At 35.7% G+C, this 18,496-nt stretch overlaps 1 protein-coding gene across 2 annotated transcripts in view; it reads right to left on the bottom strand.

Annotated features, from left to right (window-relative positions):
* LMBRD2 (LMBR1 domain containing 2) overlaps positions 1-18,496 on the bottom strand; it is a 61,476-nt gene that overhangs the window by 13,679 nt on the left and 29,301 nt on the right. The window contains exons 7-13 of one of the 2 annotated variants that reach the window (XM_073014796.1): positions 11,551-11,625; positions 10,265-10,393; positions 9,716-9,899; positions 5,438-5,619; positions 4,173-4,306; positions 2,734-2,839; positions 2,145-2,242 (exon numbers count right to left, since the gene is read on the bottom strand). In XM_073014796.1, coding sequence (XP_072870897.1) covers positions 2,145-2,242; positions 2,734-2,839; positions 4,173-4,306; positions 5,438-5,619; positions 9,716-9,899; positions 10,265-10,393; positions 11,551-11,625 — 908 coding nt within the window. The remainder of the gene's footprint in view (positions 1-2,144; positions 2,243-2,733; positions 2,840-4,172; positions 4,307-5,437; positions 5,620-9,715; positions 9,900-10,264; positions 10,394-11,550; positions 11,626-18,496) is intronic. The other variant, XM_007961378.3, reaches the window with a different exon arrangement.

Below are 18,496 nucleotides of genomic sequence, written 5' to 3'. Positions count from 1 at the left end.
ACCATCTTCATATCCTTGTGAGAGTACTATATTCTGGGATGAGAAGCTCAGAATTAGATCACTGTCTCTGGGAAGGTTTTATCTTTGTCTAAAGTGTCAGGAAACAACATTACGCTCTCTAGGCAGGTAAGTCTGAATATTCACTCTGGGTGTGGCTGTGTTGCTAATAGCATGTGAATTAGACTACTTCTGGCAGCTTTTCAAATGAAAATGAACTTATCAAGTCAACCTATCATTGAAATGTCAGTAAGGCATTGCTTCGGGTGTTCTATAACAGAACATCTGTTCTGTGAGTTAATCTGAAAATTAACTTTTTTTCCCTTAAAGACAAAATGGCACTCAAAGTTTATCCTGATTAGAAAGACACTTTTAATTATTATATTTAAGTTTAACAATTTTCCTTTCTCTAGACATAGTGATTCCTTATAGCTAAGATTTTATAGTTGACAGAGCATTATTCTGCCCCATATCACTTGATCCATATAACCATCTAACAAGGTAAGAAGAAATGCTAATCTTGCCAACATAACTGCTAATATTAAAAAAATTTATATATTACAAGTTCTTAATGTTCCACTTTATTACTTTTCAAATGATTAAGCACATAATAAAAACATAGTTTTAGGCACACAAAGTATGACTAAACTCTTCTTTTAATATATCATTTTCACACGGTAGATCTGTTACTGTCTTCTCCACCTAAAGAAAACACTCAAAATATGAGATTTGCTATCAGTTCATATTAAAAGTATTATTTTAAGGGAGAACCCCTCATATTGTCTTATGCCCTATTTCTGCCTATAAAGAAAGAAGAAGTAAAAACTAAAAGGCAGAAATGGAATCCACTGGCAGACAGCCCAGCACCGCACCCTGGGCCTAGTAGTTAAACATCAGCCCCTGACCTAACTGCTTGTGTTATCTATAGATTTCAGACATTGTATGGAAAAGCATCGTGAAAATCCCTGTTCTGTTCTGTTCCGTTCTAATTACCGGTGCATATAGCCCTCAGTCACGTACCCCCTGGTTGTTCAGTCATCACACCCTCACGCGGATCCCCTTAGAGTTGTAAGCCCTTAAAAGGGACAAGAATTGCTCACTCGGGGAGCTCGGTTTTTGGAGATGTGAGTCCGCCAATGCTCCCAGCTGAATAAAGCCCTTTCCTTCTACAACTTAGTGTCTGAGGGGTTCTTGTCTGCGGCTCGTCCTGCTACAATTTGAAGTTATAATATTTTAGTTATTTTACTTATGAGAAAGTAAAATATATTTTTAAAAATTCAATAGAGAATGTATTTTAAACAATATCTGTTTACTCATTACTGTAATGTTAGTAGATATTATCTGTAACAACTATAAAATGGTATTGGAAGGTTTAAATAAAGTAGATAAAATTTATTTTTCTCAGAAGAGTAAGCAATGAACATTTTTAAGTGTTTTTGAAAAAGTGGTATTTTGGGTATGTCATGGAGCACTTAAGCAATGAAAGAGGGCAGAGTACAGGATGAGGAGGCCTGACATATAAAAAGAAGGAAAGACAGATGCTAGAAGCCAAGTACACCTATCCTTTAAACCCTTTTGAATCTCACTCCTGCCTAGATTCTACCATTCATTCTAATTCCATGAAAAGAGCATCCCATGTGCTTTCCGACACAGGATAAAATCTCTCCTCTAGTCTTAATGTACAGCTTGATTACAATTGGTCCTTACCTGACCCTTTGTTCTGGCCATGGTCTGAAGCATCTAGACACCCAGCAATAATGATTGGAAAGCTCCAAGGCTAATTTATGTCATTAGAAAAAAGCTGGACAGAAGGGTGTTTTGCAGGCTATGCTAGCTGTCAGTGTCAAAGGCCAGGACTTAGAGTTAACACTCTGTAATTAATCCTATCATTTTTTAGCCTAAATAGAATAATGTTAAAATAATATTATTTATTATAATAGAATAATAACTCTACCTCTTTCTTCTTTAAATTTTTTAGAGGGAGAATAGCACCTGATCACTCCAGTAGTTCCTTTGAACTATCCCCAGCTTCTCCAAAGCCACAATAAAACAAACTGAAACTCAATCAGTAAACATTGAAAAGAGTTTTAAAGAGAAAGAATATCCAGATTTAAGAGCAAAAGAAAAAATAATGTTAAGTTTCTTACCTAAAATAAGTAGCAATGCAGAGAATTACCACCAACATAGGATAATATATATAGAATCCATCTGCAATAAAGGATAAAACTTTCATGGAACCCATAATCTGAAGAGCAAGAAAAAAGTAAGTTAAATTGGAATAGCTCTATAATTTCCATTCCTTTCCTTCATTAGAAAATTTGCCTATAACCAGTCATGCCAATCCATTTGAACTTTTTAAAAAGTAGAAGAAAAGCAGTAAATGGATTTATTTTTTAAAATCTGCTTTTTATTGAGGTTTTCTCTTAAGCAAAATTAATGTAATTATTACTCAAAATTATCACATACATTGACTATAAATATAAAGTTAATATTAGTATAGGTTAGTTCTTTTGATACTGCTCAGTTAGACAACCTATATGAACCAAAAAACATTTTTATCATAAAAGAAGCAAAATCACTTTTATCTAGTCAATAGTAATACATATACAATCTTTAAGAGAAAATTTTACCAGTAACACTATAGAACTTTTCTGCTGGCATTAAAAGAAATTTCACAACAACAGCATCTCATATAGATAGTGAAACTAAGGAATTCCATTTTCTGACCATACTTACAGATGTGTAAGCCGTTGGCTGAGTATTCTTGTGAGAGATAGATGAATCCATATGGGTCAAACCCAAGAAATTAAGACATAAAGGAGGTGTCAAACGGCAAAATAGCCTGCAACAAACATTTAAAAATATGTATATAAAAAGTAAAGCAGCAAAATACATTTTATATTATACTGAGATGTATTAAAAACATTTCAGATAATTATAGCTAAAATTTTCATCTATTTGCTTTATATATACATTTAATTCTTAATGTGACCTGCCCTCACTTACTTGGGAGGTATTCTGAAAATTGCCACATCAATTTTCATGACTACAGCCTCAAATTCCTTGCTTTTATGGTTTCTGCCATTGCTTTATCCCCACAAATTGTGGAGTGCCTTTGCATGCATCTCCTACAACTAAGTCATCCGTAAAATCCATCTCACAGCATGACAAGGACAGTAACATCCTCAAGGTGAATTGTATTCAGTACATAAAAGAACTGAAGTTGTATCAATATATGTCATTCTGACAAGCACAGACATAAAGTTGTTCAATTCTGTCCAAATAAAAAGAATGCCTTACAAACCCACTTGGATAACTGGGGCTGGGGAGAATAAAGTGTGGGTATGAATAAAAAAAAAAACATAATATGAGAGAATTCTTTTGTGGTGACAGAACTGTTCTGAATCTTGATTGTGTTGGTGCCTACAGGAATCTATACACACACATACACACACACACACACAAATGAATGAAGGATTAAAAAAATGGTGAGAACTAAAGTCTGTAGTATATAGTTAACAGTAATGTTTTATTCTCATTTCCCGGTTTTGATATCACTGGGGGTAGAGTGAAGGTTACATAGGACTTTTTGTACTATATTTGCAACTTCCTGTGAGTCCATAATTATTTGGAAAACAACAAAAAAGATGCTTAAAAATACTTTAGATGTCAACTCCCCTACAAAATTATCTAAGTTCATCCTTTATAAATACCTCATTTAACAATAAGAACAACTAATAGATTGTACAATCTCACCCAACTTGAAGATATCTCTCTAAATCCTCTCTAAATTCCTCAGGAAAATTGTTCTTGTTGGTTTTCTCAGTCCTCCTCAACTCAGTGACAGACCACTGAATCTTAGGACACCAGCTAGGTCTGACTTAGTCTCTAAACTCTCCATTGTTTTTACTACTTGCTAATCTCTGGTTGGTAAATCCAGGCTCACTAAGTATGTTTCTTCTGCCTTCTAGCCTAACCCAGTACACCTACTTTAACCTTAAAACTCAAGCAGGAGTTAGCTGGCAATCAACAAACATCAATTTAATATTTAAACCTAATCAATTAGCTGATAGAAATATAGATGTTAGTGGAACACCTGTAAGCAAAAATAAAAGATCTATAAGAATACACTCATTGATGACATTTCTCTTGTTTCTAAACATAATCCGACTTACATGCCACTGAAAAGAAGGCTATAAGCATCAGTCTGGTGATGTGTAGCCAAGTAATAATAGTTAAATACACGAATTCTGAACACAGTAGAATAAACACAGATACTTAGGAAGAAGATGGAAAGGAAGCAAGCAATCTGGAAAAAAACAAAAACAAAGCAGTTTGTTTAAAACAAACAGACTTTAGCACTTAACAATTACAAGCATTATCCTTCATTTTTTTTTTTTTCTTTTTTTTTGAGATGGAGTCTCGGCCCTGTAGCCCAGGCTGGAGTGCAGTGGCGCAAACTTGGCTCACTGCAACTTCTACCTTCTGGGTTCAAGTGATTCTCCTGCCTCAGCCTCCTGAGTAGCTGGGATTACAGGCATGTGCCACCATGCCCGGCTAATTTTTGTATTTTTAGTAGAGACAGGGTTTCACCATGTTTGCCATGCTGGTCTCAAAGATCCACTCGCCTCTGCCTCCCAAAGAGCTGGGATTACAGCCACCACGCCCAGTCTAGCCTCCATTTCTAACATTTATTGATGCTCTATAATTGAAATACAGTAATAGAGAATTTTTAAATCACCCACTAAGATTATGAAAAAACCTACATTTCAAACTGTTTAACATCCTAGATCCAAAAGTTTCGAATCTACCTTCTAATGTGAGCATGTTTTCCCATTCCCTTGGCAACTCCTCACATGAGGCCTACAAGTTATGTAGCTTTACTGGCATAAATATAATCAAAGTATTCCCAGGGCCAGGTGTGATGGTTCACGTCTATAATCCCAGCACTTTGGGAGGCTGAAGCAGGAGGATCACTTGAGTGCAAGAGTTCCAGACCAGCCTGGGAAACATGGCAAACCCTGACTCTACAAAAAAATACAAAAATTAGCAGGGGATGGTGGTGCATGGCTGTAGGCCCAGCTACTTGGGAGGCTAAAGTGAGAGGATCTCTCGAGCCTGGAAAATCGACGCTGCAGTGAGCCATGTTCACGCCACTACACTCCAACTTGGGTGACAGAGCAAGATTCTGCCTCCAAAAAAAAAAAAAAAAAAGATTCTCAGATTTTTGCACTACCTTGCAACTTTTCATCTCTCCTCAAATAGTTATTAGTTTCTATAGCGTGGGTAAAATAATGAAGCACATTTCTGGAAGTTTGAATAACAACACTGCAGAAAACTTCACGGCTTTCATTTTTACTAGAAGAAATATATGGAGGAAATAGTTAAGGATTATACTACGAAGTGACATCTATTTATGACAGACACAAAATAAACTGACCTCGATATAAATATAATTATATGTTTTTTCTGCCAGCTGTATGAAGACCGCAAAGAGGGATAAGACAGGAGTAGTGCTAAAGAATGTGCACTCTGACCACACAACAATCACGGAGAAGATGGACAGAACCACAGCAAGTATCTTATAAAACCATGGTCGCAAAAGACATTCCCAGTACCATTCTAGAAGATAAAATAAAAAAATGATTAGGAAAACTATAAAAGAGTAATGGGGTATTTACATTGTTTCAAAATATCTCCCAATAAGATACTTAATTTCAAAGAGAAAAACAACAATTTAATGGCAGAGAAACCAGGCAGATACCACCCTAACCAGATGATCACCCATGATGGGACAAACTGACATCGTGTGCCTCCTGTTGTGATGTACTGAAAGGAACATGACATTGCTGCTGTGGTATTCTAATAATTCTAATCTAATAAATTCTAACCTAATAATTCTAATTCTAACCTGCATCTAATTTTAAAGACACATCAAAGTCAAATTCAGGGACATTCAACAAAAAACTGGCCTATACCCCCAAAAACATTTTCTGATAAATCATAAAACACAAAGACTGAGAAACTGTGTCAGATGAGAGGCAACTAAGGAGACATAACAACTGAATGTGATGCATGATCTGGGATTTTTTACAAAAAATATTATTGGGATAATTATAGCAAAATCTGAATAAGGTCTGTAAATAATAGTACAGTATAAATATTAATTTTTTATTTTGATGGCTGTATTTGCCTATGCAAGAAAATATCTTTATTTTTAGAAAGTATACACAGAAACATTTAGGAACAAGGAGGCATCATGTCTGGATACAACTCTAAAATAGTAAGAAAAAATACATACAGATAAAGCAAATCAATAGGGCAAAATGTTAACATTGGAGAGCCTGGTTGAAGGGTATATGGGAATATTTTGTACTGTTTTGTTTTATCTTATTTTGTTTTGAGACAGAGTCTTGCTCTATTGCCCAGGCTGGAGTGCAGTGGTGCGATCTCGGCTCACTGCAACCTCTGACTCCAGGGTTCAAGCAATTCTCCTGCTTCAGCCTCCCAAATAGCTGGAACTACAGGCGAGTGCCACCACGCCCAGCTAATTTTTTGTATTTTTATTAGATGCGTGCTACCACGCCCGGCTAATTTTTTGTATTTTTAGTAGAGATGGTGTTTCACTGTGTTAGGCAGGATGGTCTCGATCTCCTGACCTCGTGATCCACCCACCTTAGCCTCCCAAAGTGTTAGGATTATAAGTGTAAGCCACCACACTCAGCACCATTTTGGTTTTAAGTCTGAATTTAGGTATAAAGAAAAATTTTAAAAAGAAAGCTCAATAAATTAAAAAGCTGTATTTTTACTTCATTTATTGAATAGTTGAGCTTCTGGTTCACTGTAATTCTTTACAACTTTCCTCTCATCATAATTCCTAGTGATTTCAATACTCACATAAATGATTTCCCTTTCAATACCCTTGTCTCTCATTTCCTTGACCTCCTCTCTAATGAACTTTCCCTCCATCCTACCTCAATTACTTGTTGCTACAGTGATGCCTAAACCTTTTATTATCAGCATCTCCAGCCCTTCCATATAATTGCATTCCAGCGTCCTTGTCTCCAAACAATGCCTTCATCTAGTACAGTATTTCAACTCCACTGACTGGCCATAGCTGGACGAAAAATCAATTTATTCTATCACATTTCTACTGTTATTTAACACTTTGATGCCCTTCCTTCCTCATGCAGCTCAGATTCCAGTCTTTGAGGACAGTATCACACTTACTTTGCCCCATTTTGCTCCACTGTACCTGTTAAGCTAAACCACACCTAGTTAAATCCAACTCCCTGGCTACTCTGAGCCTGCATCCACACAGCTGCACACTGCAGGAGAAAGACACCCAACCTCGTTGACTGGCCTCACTTTAAATTCTTAATCACTAGCTTCAAGTGGGTCCTCAGTACTGTCTCGCTAGCCTACTATAATTCGCCAATCTTCTCCGATGTCCACTCCGCTAGGTAACTATTTTGCACCTTCTCCTCCCTCCTCAAATCTCTAAAATCTCCTCTTCTGTACTTACTCTCCACATTTCACTGAGAAAACAAAGCGATCAGAGGAGAATTTTCCCAAGTTTCTACCACTACAACTTCTCAGCTAGCTACATCTGTGCCTTACCTCCACCATTCTCTTCATTGTTCACTATTTCCTACCTCATCTCTACTAGTCATGAACATTGTCCTAGAAATTCTCTATTGTCTTATCAAATTCTCATTTTTTTCTTTTTTTCTTTTATTTGAGACCAAGTCTCACTCTGTTGCCAGACTGGAGTGCAGTGGCACAATCTCGGCTCACTACAACCTCCGCCTCCCGGGTTCAAGCGATTCTCCTGCCTCAGCCTCCCAAGTAGCTGGGACTACAGGCATGTGCCACCACGCCCAGCTAATTTTTGTATTTTTAGTAGAGAAGGGTTTCCACCATGTTGGCCAGGATGGTCTCAATCTCTTGACCTTGTGATCTGCCCGCCTTAGCCTCACAGAGTGCTGGGATTACAGGTGTGAACCACTGTGCCTGGCCTCAAATTCTATTATATCATTTACTAATTACATGTGATAATTTCTCTTGACTATGCCCCCAATCCTCTGTCAGCTACTACCCCTTTCCTCTGTTCCCTTTTATAAGGAAAACATTGTTAAGAGTTTTCTAGTCTGTCTCCAATTGCTCCTCTTCCTATTTCTTTTAAATTTCAGTCAGGTTTCTTTATCCTCTCCCCTCACTTCTCTAAAATCCAATGGTCAAGTCTTAATATTTATGATCCTTAATCTATGTGCAACATTTGAAAAGGTACTTTATATACTCTCTTCCTCAAAACACTTCATTGTCCTAATTTTCCTGTCTCACTGGCCCCTCCTTTTCTAATCTTTTCTGCTGGTTACTTCTCATCCACCTAATCTCTAAATTCTGGAGTGCCTCAGACTTGGTCCTCAGACTTTTCTCTTTTCTCTATCTCAATACTTCTTTATTGATTTTACCCTGACCCCATGGTTCACTATACATTGATGGTACTCTAATTCATATCTGTAGTTCAGACTTCTCCCTTGAATTTCAATTTCTATAATCAACTGCCTATTCAGCATCTTTACGCCTTTATATGTTTATTGTCTGTTTTCCTCAATCCACAAGGGTAGGAATTTCTGTCTTTTTAAATTGATATGTACCAAACTACCAAGCACCCAACAATACGTAGCACTAATATACCTAAATATTTGTTGAATGAATGAAAACAGATACCACATCATTCCTTCATTTAATTACAAAGCATTTTTGTTAAAGTTTTCTGAGATGTTTGTTATAGCCATTAAGTCTTCATACTCAAAACCAAACATGCAAAGGAGAATCAAGTGAATATAACCATTTATTTGAATAAATAAGGTAAATAGAAGTTTTAATACTGTGACACTTTTGTACTTGCATTAAGTTTCTTCACACTAAATTTGACAACACTTGAAGGGACTGCCATAAATTATCAAAAAGGAGAAAAATGATAACTACAGAGTATAGGTTTTATAATAAGACTAATAAATGTAAATAATCAAAGAGGACTATTTAGGGGAATATTTCAGTAGTATGTCAAGACTGAAGAAGAGACCCAAGCTTGTGATGTAAAATTACTTACAATTCTAACTATTTTAAGTACAATCATGTGTCACATAACAACATGCCAGTCAATGATGGACTGCATATACAATGGTGATCCCATAAAATTACAATACTGCATTTTTACTATTATCTTTTCTATGTTTATATACACAAATACTTACCACTGTGCTACAACTGCCTACATTATTCAGTACAGTAACATACTGTATAGGTTTGTAGCCTAGAAGTAATAAGCCATACCATATTGCCTACATGTGTAGTGGGCTATACCATCTAGGTTTAGTATGTACCCTATGATGCTCATGCAAGATGAAATTGCCGAACAACACATTTCTCAGAGTAATCCCAGTCATTAGGCAATACATAATTGTATACATTATGCATTATACAAAATATGCTTGATGTATACATTGTTTATAGAATTTTTATTATTTGTGAAGTAACAGTGGAAACTAATGATTATATGTTATATGATAAGTAAAACAGTTATTTTGGGGAAATGTTACCAGATACTTAATATCACATGGTATAAATTTTGCATTGGTGAAAACACATAATTTTTTTCTACAGACAACTTTTCATCATTACAGTTTGAAATTTATATTAAATTACATACCAAATGTAGGATTATAAAAATATTGGATAAATCGATTTTCTGGCTCTGGAGATTGAAAGGTGTGAACAAACTGACGAGTAGCACTAGTTTCATTTTTTGCTACATCTTCTAGATAAAATGCTTGTTCCAAAAGAATCTGCCATTGTACTTGAGTTCGACGGTGTCTCTGAACTGAATAAATCACCTAAAAAAGAGAATGGGGGTAGACCTGGCAGTGTTCTGATCCAACAGTGGTTCAGTTCTCCACTAGGGAGCATGTTTTGATTGACACAACAACGGGAAAGTGCTAGGGCATTTACTGGGTCAGGCTGAGAATATTAAGGTTCTAAAATGATGTAACAGTTTTATATAATGTAACGGTTATGCTCAGTGAAGAATTCTCCCTCCCCAAATGCCAATAGTACCCCTGCTGGTATACACAGAGATAAAATATTTCAAAGAATAATAAGGACAGGATGAAAGGAAGTTTGAATACACATTCACAAACATTCCTTTTATATGAGCAATGATTATAAGTCTAATAAAATCATCATTAAGTAAAATACTTACAATTAACAAAGTTACCTGTTTATGCAGTTTTACCAGACTTTTTTCACTTGGGTAAATATTATGCTTTTCATCAAAATCTTCATAATCATCCATGTTTCTCCCCATTTTTTCCTGATACTCTGTAGGGCACTAAAAAAAAAAAAAAAGTAGACTTTTAAAAATCTTAATTGTAAAAAGATAAAAATTTATTTTTATTAAAAATCTTTCATTCTTGAGCAGTTCTAATTTTTTCAAAAACATCTTCCTACTTTATTGCCATCTCTAGTTAGACTTCATCTGCTGATATTTTCTTGAAAAGGTCTTAAAAGGTGTACTGAGTTTCTTCTCACCTCTATAATATTAATCTTCGTGTTCATATATACTAGATAGATATAGATGGCTATAGGCAGGGGAACTTACCTACAGGAAGCAACTAGTATTTGAGAGGATTATTCTAAGTAGGATAAATTATTTTTCTAGCTAAAGAATGAAGCAAAATCACGACAAATCCAAGATGCTGAATTTTTGAAAGGCATAGCACAGAGAAATAAATACATGAATTTAAAGTCATCTTCTATACTACTATTCATTTATTACCTATATGAACTTGGGCAACTTAGTTACCCTCTCTTAGTAGTTCTCAAAAAGTAGCAAATGTGAGATAAATAGTTAGAAAAGTGATTCCAATGAATATTATCTTAGCCAAACAGAACACTAGGCAAGAATCAGTATAACAGATTTAAAATATAGGAAAATAAATATTTCTATCATTCTGTGGGTTTAGAAGACAGTTGGTGAACTGCAAATAACCATTTTTGGAAGTATATAAATACCCCTAATTCAATACCAATGCATCAAAACCTTAACTATACGGTTTACTAAATACCTATGCTAACATCACTCATTTTATGATATATGTCATGAATATATTAATGAAAATATTTGTAAAATAACGTGTAGGTAGCTGATTGTAAGATATTACTGAGGCTTTAGTTTATTTTTACAGGAGATATGCCGTTAGTGAACATATACAACGACAGTTTAAAGGTTTATTTCCATCATTGTCATGACAATCCTTATATATAATATATAAGGATCTCCATATTTCAACAGAAAGTACTGCCAATAATTAGTGTTGAACTTGCAGTAATTAAAAAAAAATCAAAGTACAAATGGTATTTGGTTAATATTTCTATGAAAATGAGTTTAAGACCTCAGCTATAGGCTGTTTTCATACTTTTCTGGTACTTTTGGTATAATATATAAGTGTGTATTTCAAAAGGAAACAGATAAAATGATTTCATTACCTTTTTAAGTATTGTATCAACACATTTTCTCAATGGGTGATTATATTTGATGCTTTCATTCACTTTACGAACCTCCTATAAAAACAGTAAAATAAATAAACATATTTCAATTTCTACAGATCACATATTCCAAATGAGAATGCATTAAGTACTATATATTTTCTCACAAGTTCAACTTCAACACAAATTACTTTGCATTACATGAATAAAGGTTCTTAAGAACATAAGTAAAAATACAAAGTCACTGAATAGCTATTTCCATACCCTGAACTTTTCCTTACTTTTTAGATTCACTCTCTCATCACTTCATTACTTGGTGCACAAAAAAGAATAAGCATTATTTAAAAGTCCACAAAAGATCAGACAAACTTTGTGGTCCTAAAAGAACAGGGCTATATTCCTCTGGCTTACTCATCAAGATCAATTATCTCATTATCTAAAATATAGTGAAAAATCAGAGGAAGCAAAAAAGGCTACAAATGTCACAAAGTGCCAGGTCTTTCCTATAAGAGTACTCTAGAACAGTCATGATTGATTAACTCCATACTTGCTTATGAGGAGCACACTATCTGCTGGCGGGGCACAGTGGCTCAGGCCTGCAATGCCAGCACTTTGGGAGGCTAAGGCAGGTAGATCACTTGAGTCCCAGAGTTTAAGACCAGTTTTGGCAATATGGTGAAACCCTGTCTCTACCACAAATACAAACATTAGCCAGTCTCATAACCTGGTCTCTAAATAAATAAATAAAAATTTTAAAATAGAATAATTTAAAAACAAACAAACAAAACAGCACACTATTTGCCAGTACTGTGCTAGGTGTAAGGACCCCATAATCCCTATAGAGGGCAGGGAGAGAAGACAAGGAATTGTCAGTCTTAAAATTTCGGTCCAGTAATGCGATAAATAAGCAATTCTGATTATAAAAGGCATAAAAGGGTTAAAGAGAACATTCTTTAGAACCAGTAGTTCCTAAGGAATCACAATATTCTATAATATTCATGAAATTTTTAAGAAGCTGAAACCACTGTTTTAGTCAGGTGAAATAGCATATTGACAGCCTGGAAAGCATAAGAGAACTGAGCAGGATATTTAGAAGAACATTCTGGGGCACAGAGTAGAGAAGGGTTTTTAGGGATAATAAAACTCAAGGCAGAGAAGCCATCTAGCACATAGACAAAATTGTGAAAAAATATTTATAATTTATATGACAAAGACTCATCCTTAATATGTGATGAGCTCTTACAAATCAACAGAAAAATGGGAACACAGAAAAAATGCCATTGGCCAATAAATGTCTAAAAAGATATTTGAGCTCACTAAAAACAGTTACAGATTTTAAAAATAAGTTTTTTTCAAAATTGACATTATGTAAAGAGGTAAGACTGTGGGAAAACAGGCCCTCCTATACACAGTAAAAAGTGATATAATCTATTTAAAGGTAATTTCACAACCATTGAAGTTCAGAATATGTATACTTTATAAATAATCTGTACCAGTAGACACTATTCCTGTTAAGGAATTTAGCTTAATGAGAAAAACAAACATAAATAAAAAGGATGTGGAAACTACTGTCAGAGAAAATTATGAGGTGCTCTGAGAGGGGAGAATGTAGAGTGGGAGACTTTCTGATTAGCTGATTATTTAAAATGAGATGAAACAAATATATAGAAGTCAGGCAACCAAAGGGAGAGACTAGAACATTCCTGGCAGAGAGAAAGGGATGGGACACACAAAGGCCTCCAGGCTTAAGTGAGCACATTACTTGAAGGGACTGAAAAAAGTCCAGTGTGATTATAGGGAAAGGGAGATTAAGGGTCTGCATAGCACTGGATCAGGCTGAAAGAGCAAGATCAAAGTGATCCTAGAAGCCCTTAATCATGGTTTATTTTGAGGTTAATGTGTGAGGCCTACACATGACAGTGACAAGATAAGACTCGGGGTTTTAAGAGGTCACCTGGAAGCATCATTACATCTATTTTCCATTACTAAGCTGCTTAAAGTTTCTTGACTTGTTAGCATAAATTTATCATACTTTGAATATGAACTATATAATTTGTTTATATATTACATGTGAAATATCATGTTTTTTTCTTTACTTAGCCATATTTAAAAACAAGTACTGAAACAATTAACATTTGCTATATCTGTTATAAATTTAGGCTTCTTTCAAAAGTTCATAATTTTAATAAAGCATGGAAAGTATTTGAAATATACTGTTTGCTTTCTTTATACAAAATAATGTAACTTTGAGCTCTTTCATTACTGTGTCTCATCAAATTCTTTTCTAAGCAGGTCAGACAACATTCATGAAGGAAGGCTAACAGGCAGTTTTCAGTGGAAATAAGTAGCTGTTTCTCCCTCCCTAAAATTCTCTACCTAGAAAAATGACAAAAGGTAGAGGTGACCTTTTAGGCCATCTAGCAAATAGCTTTTGAATGACTTGACATAGTTTATAAGTTTTATTAATGCTTCAAAGAAAGGTAATAGACACACAAATGCATATATCAGTTTCAGAGAGAAACATACATAAAAATACCAAACAGTTTTTATAAAACTACATTTGGGAGATTAAATGGATAGCTGAAAAAATATTTACTAATAAAGTGATTGAATTTTGTTATCTGTCAAATGACTAGACTTCTCAGTATGGCATTCAAAGCCAAGATATAGCTTTATCTTTCCAATGTAAACTTCATGCTCAAATTAATTTGGTTTTAAAACTTCCTGATATCTGCCTGGAATGTTATCAGCTATCAAAATTCTACCCATTCTGCAAGGCCCAGGCTATCCTTCACATCCTCTGACTGTTATTCAGTAGTGATAACCTCTCCATACTAGAGCATTTTCTTTTTATCATTCATGCCACATTTACCACATACTGTAAGGGACTCTGTCCAATTTTCTACTCTAGAAAGTCAGTAGAATAGGAATTTCTATTCCGGCCAGTTCTACATAGCACTTAACATGGCAGGAAGATAGTATTTTTCAAATGATAAATACGTTTCTTCTCAGTTTATAAGTTTCCAGATATTCAGAAAAGCAGAAAGAATCCCAAAATACCTTGAAGTATATGGCCACAGAAATTCATACACAGGAGGTGGAGCAAGATGGCTGAACAGAATTCTCCACTGATTGTCCTCCTCACAGGAACACCAAATTAAACAACTATCCACACAAAAAAGTGCCTTCATAAAAACCAAAAAACAAGGTACAACCTCAGCCACTGTTGGGTATAGTACTAAGTGGGCTCTTGGGGCCCCAGATTGCAGGACTTGGCTCTTAGACAGCATTGTTGAACCTTCGCTGGGCCAGACAGGAGTCCAGTGCCCTGAAGGGAAAGTCCCAGGCATGGCAGCATTCACCACAAGCTGACTGAAGAGATCTTGGGCCTTGAAGGACTTTGTCTTGTGGCTTGGGTGCCAGTTTAGCCACAGGTAGATTCCTACAGTTTCTGGCTCCAGGCCCTGGCTCCCAGATGGCATCTCTGGACACACCCCAACTCAGAGAATTTGCCACTCTGAAGGGAAGAACAAAAGCTGGGTTGGCTTTGCCACCTGCTGACTGTAGAGGACCAGGGCCTTGAGCAAACATAGACGGTAGCTAGGCAGTGGTTACCGTGGGCCTTGGGCGAGATGCAGTACCATGATAACTGCAGGTCTAACCCAGTGCAGTCCCAGTGATGGTGGCCACAGGGGTGCTTGTGACACCCCTCCCCCACCTCCAGGAAGCTCAGGACAAAGAGAGAGACTCCAATTGTTCAGGAGAAAGCAAGGGAAGGGAACAAGAGTCTGCCTGATGCTCCAGAGAATTCTTCCAGATCTTATCCAAGACCACCAAGGTGGCACACATCTACAAGTCTGCAAGAACCACAGCATTATGGGGTTTCGGGTGTCCCCTAATATAGATACAGCTGCAGTGACCAAAAACTTAGATTACAATACCCAAGTCTCTTCAAATACCTGGAAAGCTTTTCCAAGAAGGATGGCTACAAATAAGCCCACACTGCAAAGACTATAAAGAATACCTAATTTTTCAATGTCTGGACACTGATGAACATTCACAAGAATCAAGACCATCCAGAAAAACATGACCTCACCAAATGAACTAAATAAGGCACCAGGGCCGAGCACAGTGGCTCACTCCTATAATCCTAGCACTTTGGGAGGCTGAGGCTGGATGTCACTTGAGCTCAGGAGTTTGAGAACAGCCTGGGCAACAGTGAAACGCTGTCTCTACAAAAATACAAAAATTAGCTGTGTGTGGTGGTTTGTGCCTGTAGTACCAGCCACCAGCTACTTGGACGGCTGACGTGAGAGGATGACTTGAGCCGAGGAGGTGGAGACTACAGTGAGCCACAATCATGTCAGCCTGGACAACACAGTGAGACCCTGCCTCAAAGAAATTAAATAAAATAGATAACAAGGCACCAGGGACCAATCCAGAAGACACATAGATATGTGCCCTTTCAGACACAGAATTCAAGATAGCGGTTTCAAGGAAACTCAACAAAATTCAAGGTAACCCAGAGAAGGAATTCAGAATCTTATCAGGTAAATTTAACAAAGCTGTTGAAAGAATTAAAAATAATCAAGTAGAAATTCTGGAGTTGAAAAATGCATTGACATATTGAAGAATGCATGAGAGTATCTTAACAGCAGAATTGATCATGCAGAAGAAAGAATCAGTGAGCTAGAAGACACTTGAAAATTTGGCTATTTGAAAATACGGTTAGAGGAGACAAAAATAATAAAAAAGAAATGACAAATGTCTATAAAATCTAGAAAATAGCCTCAAAAGGCCAAATCTAAAAGTTACTGGCCTTAAAGAGGAGGTAGAGTGAGAGATAAGGGTAGAAAGTTTATTCAAAGTGATAATAATAGAGAACATCCCAAACCTAAAGATATCAATATTCAAGCACAAGAAGATTATAGAACACCAAGCAGATTTATCCCAAATAAGACTATCTCAAGACATTTAATAATCAAACTCTCTAAGGTCAAGGATAAAGAAAGGATCCTAAAAGCAGCAGGAGAAGAGAAACAAATAACACATAATGAAGCTCCAATACATCTGGCAATAGGCTTCTCAGTGGAAACCTTACAGGTCAGGAGAGTGACAGGATATATTTTAAATGCTGACAGAAAACAAAAAACAAAAAACAAAAAACAACTTATCCTAGAATAACATATCCAGTGAAAATATTCTTCAAACATGAAAGAGAAATAAACGTTTCCAGACAAACAAAAGCTAAGCGAGTTCATCCATACCAGTCCTGTTCTATAATAAATGTTAAAGGGAGTTCTTCAGTCTGAAAGAAAAAGACATCGATGAGCATTAAAAATCATCTGACGGTACAAAACTCATTGGTAATAGCAAGTACACAGAAAAACAAAGAATATTATTAACACTATAACTGTGGTGTGAAAACTACTCATATCTTGAGACAAACCAATGAAAAATAACTATGACAACTTTTTAAGACACAGATAGTATAATAATACATAAATATAAAAAAAAGTTAAAAGTAGAGGGAGGAAGTGAAATCTAGTTTTTATTAGTTTTCTGTGTTTATTTTTGCAATCAATGTCAAGCTGTCATCAGTTTCAAATAACAAGCTATAAGATATTACTCACAAGCCTCAAGTAACCTCAAACCAAAAAGCATACAACAGATACACACAAAATAAGAAGAAGTTAAAACATACCACCAGAGAAAATCACCTTCACAAAAAGGAAGACAGGAAGGAAGGAAAGAAGAGAATATCACGAAACAACCAGAAAACAAGTAACAGAATGGCAGGAGTAAGTCCTCACTTATCAGTAATAACACTGAATGTAAATGAACTAAACTCTTCAATCTAAAGACACAGAGTGGCTGTATTGATAAAAAGACATTACAACTGATACTGCAGAAATTCAAAGGATAATTAGAGACTTCTAATGAGCAACTATATGCCAATAAACTGGAAAACCTAGAAGAAATGGACAAATTCCTAGACACATGCAACTTACCAAGATCAAACCATGAAAGAAATCCAAAACCTGAACAGATCAACAAGTAATAAAATCACAGTTGTAACAAAAAGTCTTCCAGCAAAGAAAAGCCCAAGACCCAATGGTTTCACTGCTGAATTTTACCAAGCCTTTAAAGAACACAAATCCTACTCAAACTATTCTGGAAAACAGAGGAGGAGGGATACTTCCAAACTCAATCTATGAGGCCAGTATTGCCCTGATTCCAAAATCAGAAACAGACACATCAAAAAAAGAAAACTGCAGGCCAGTATCCCCAATGGACACTCATGAAAAAATCCTCAACAAAACACTAGCAAAACAAATTCAAGAACACGTTGAAATGGTCATCCATCTGATCAATTCAGATTTATACCAGGAATGCAAGAATGGTTTGACATATGCAAATCAATCAATGTGATATATCATATTAATAGAGTGAAGAAAAAAAAACATATAGGCATTTCTATTGATGCTGAGAAAGCACTGACAAAATTCAACATCCCTTTATGATAAAAACCGCAAAAAAATCCCTGAATATACAGGGAACATACCTCAACACTATAAAAGTCATATATGACAGACCCACAGCTAGTATCATACTGAATGGGGAAAAATTGAAAGCCTTTCCTTTAAGATCTAGAACAAGACAAGGATGCCCACTTTCACTACTGTTATTCAGTATAGTACTGGAAGTCCTAAGTAAAGCAATCAGACAAGAGAAAGATATAAAAGGCATCAAACTTGGAAAGAAAGAAGTCAAATTATCCTTGTTTTCAGGTGATAAATCTTACATTTGGAAAAACCTAAAAACTCCACCAAAAAACTATTAGAAGGGATAAACAAATTCTGTAAAGCTGCAGTACACAAAATCAACATTCAAAAATCAGTAGCATTTCTATATGTCAACCACAAACAATCTGAAAAAGAAATCC

This window comes from Chlorocebus sabaeus, chromosome 4 (assembly GCF_047675955.1).
Source record: "Chlorocebus sabaeus isolate Y175 chromosome 4, mChlSab1.0.hap1, whole genome shotgun sequence".
In the NCBI taxonomy this organism is placed as follows: domain Eukaryota; kingdom Metazoa; phylum Chordata; class Mammalia; order Primates; family Cercopithecidae; genus Chlorocebus; species Chlorocebus sabaeus.
This window is presented reverse-complemented; position numbering and strand designations above follow the sequence as displayed.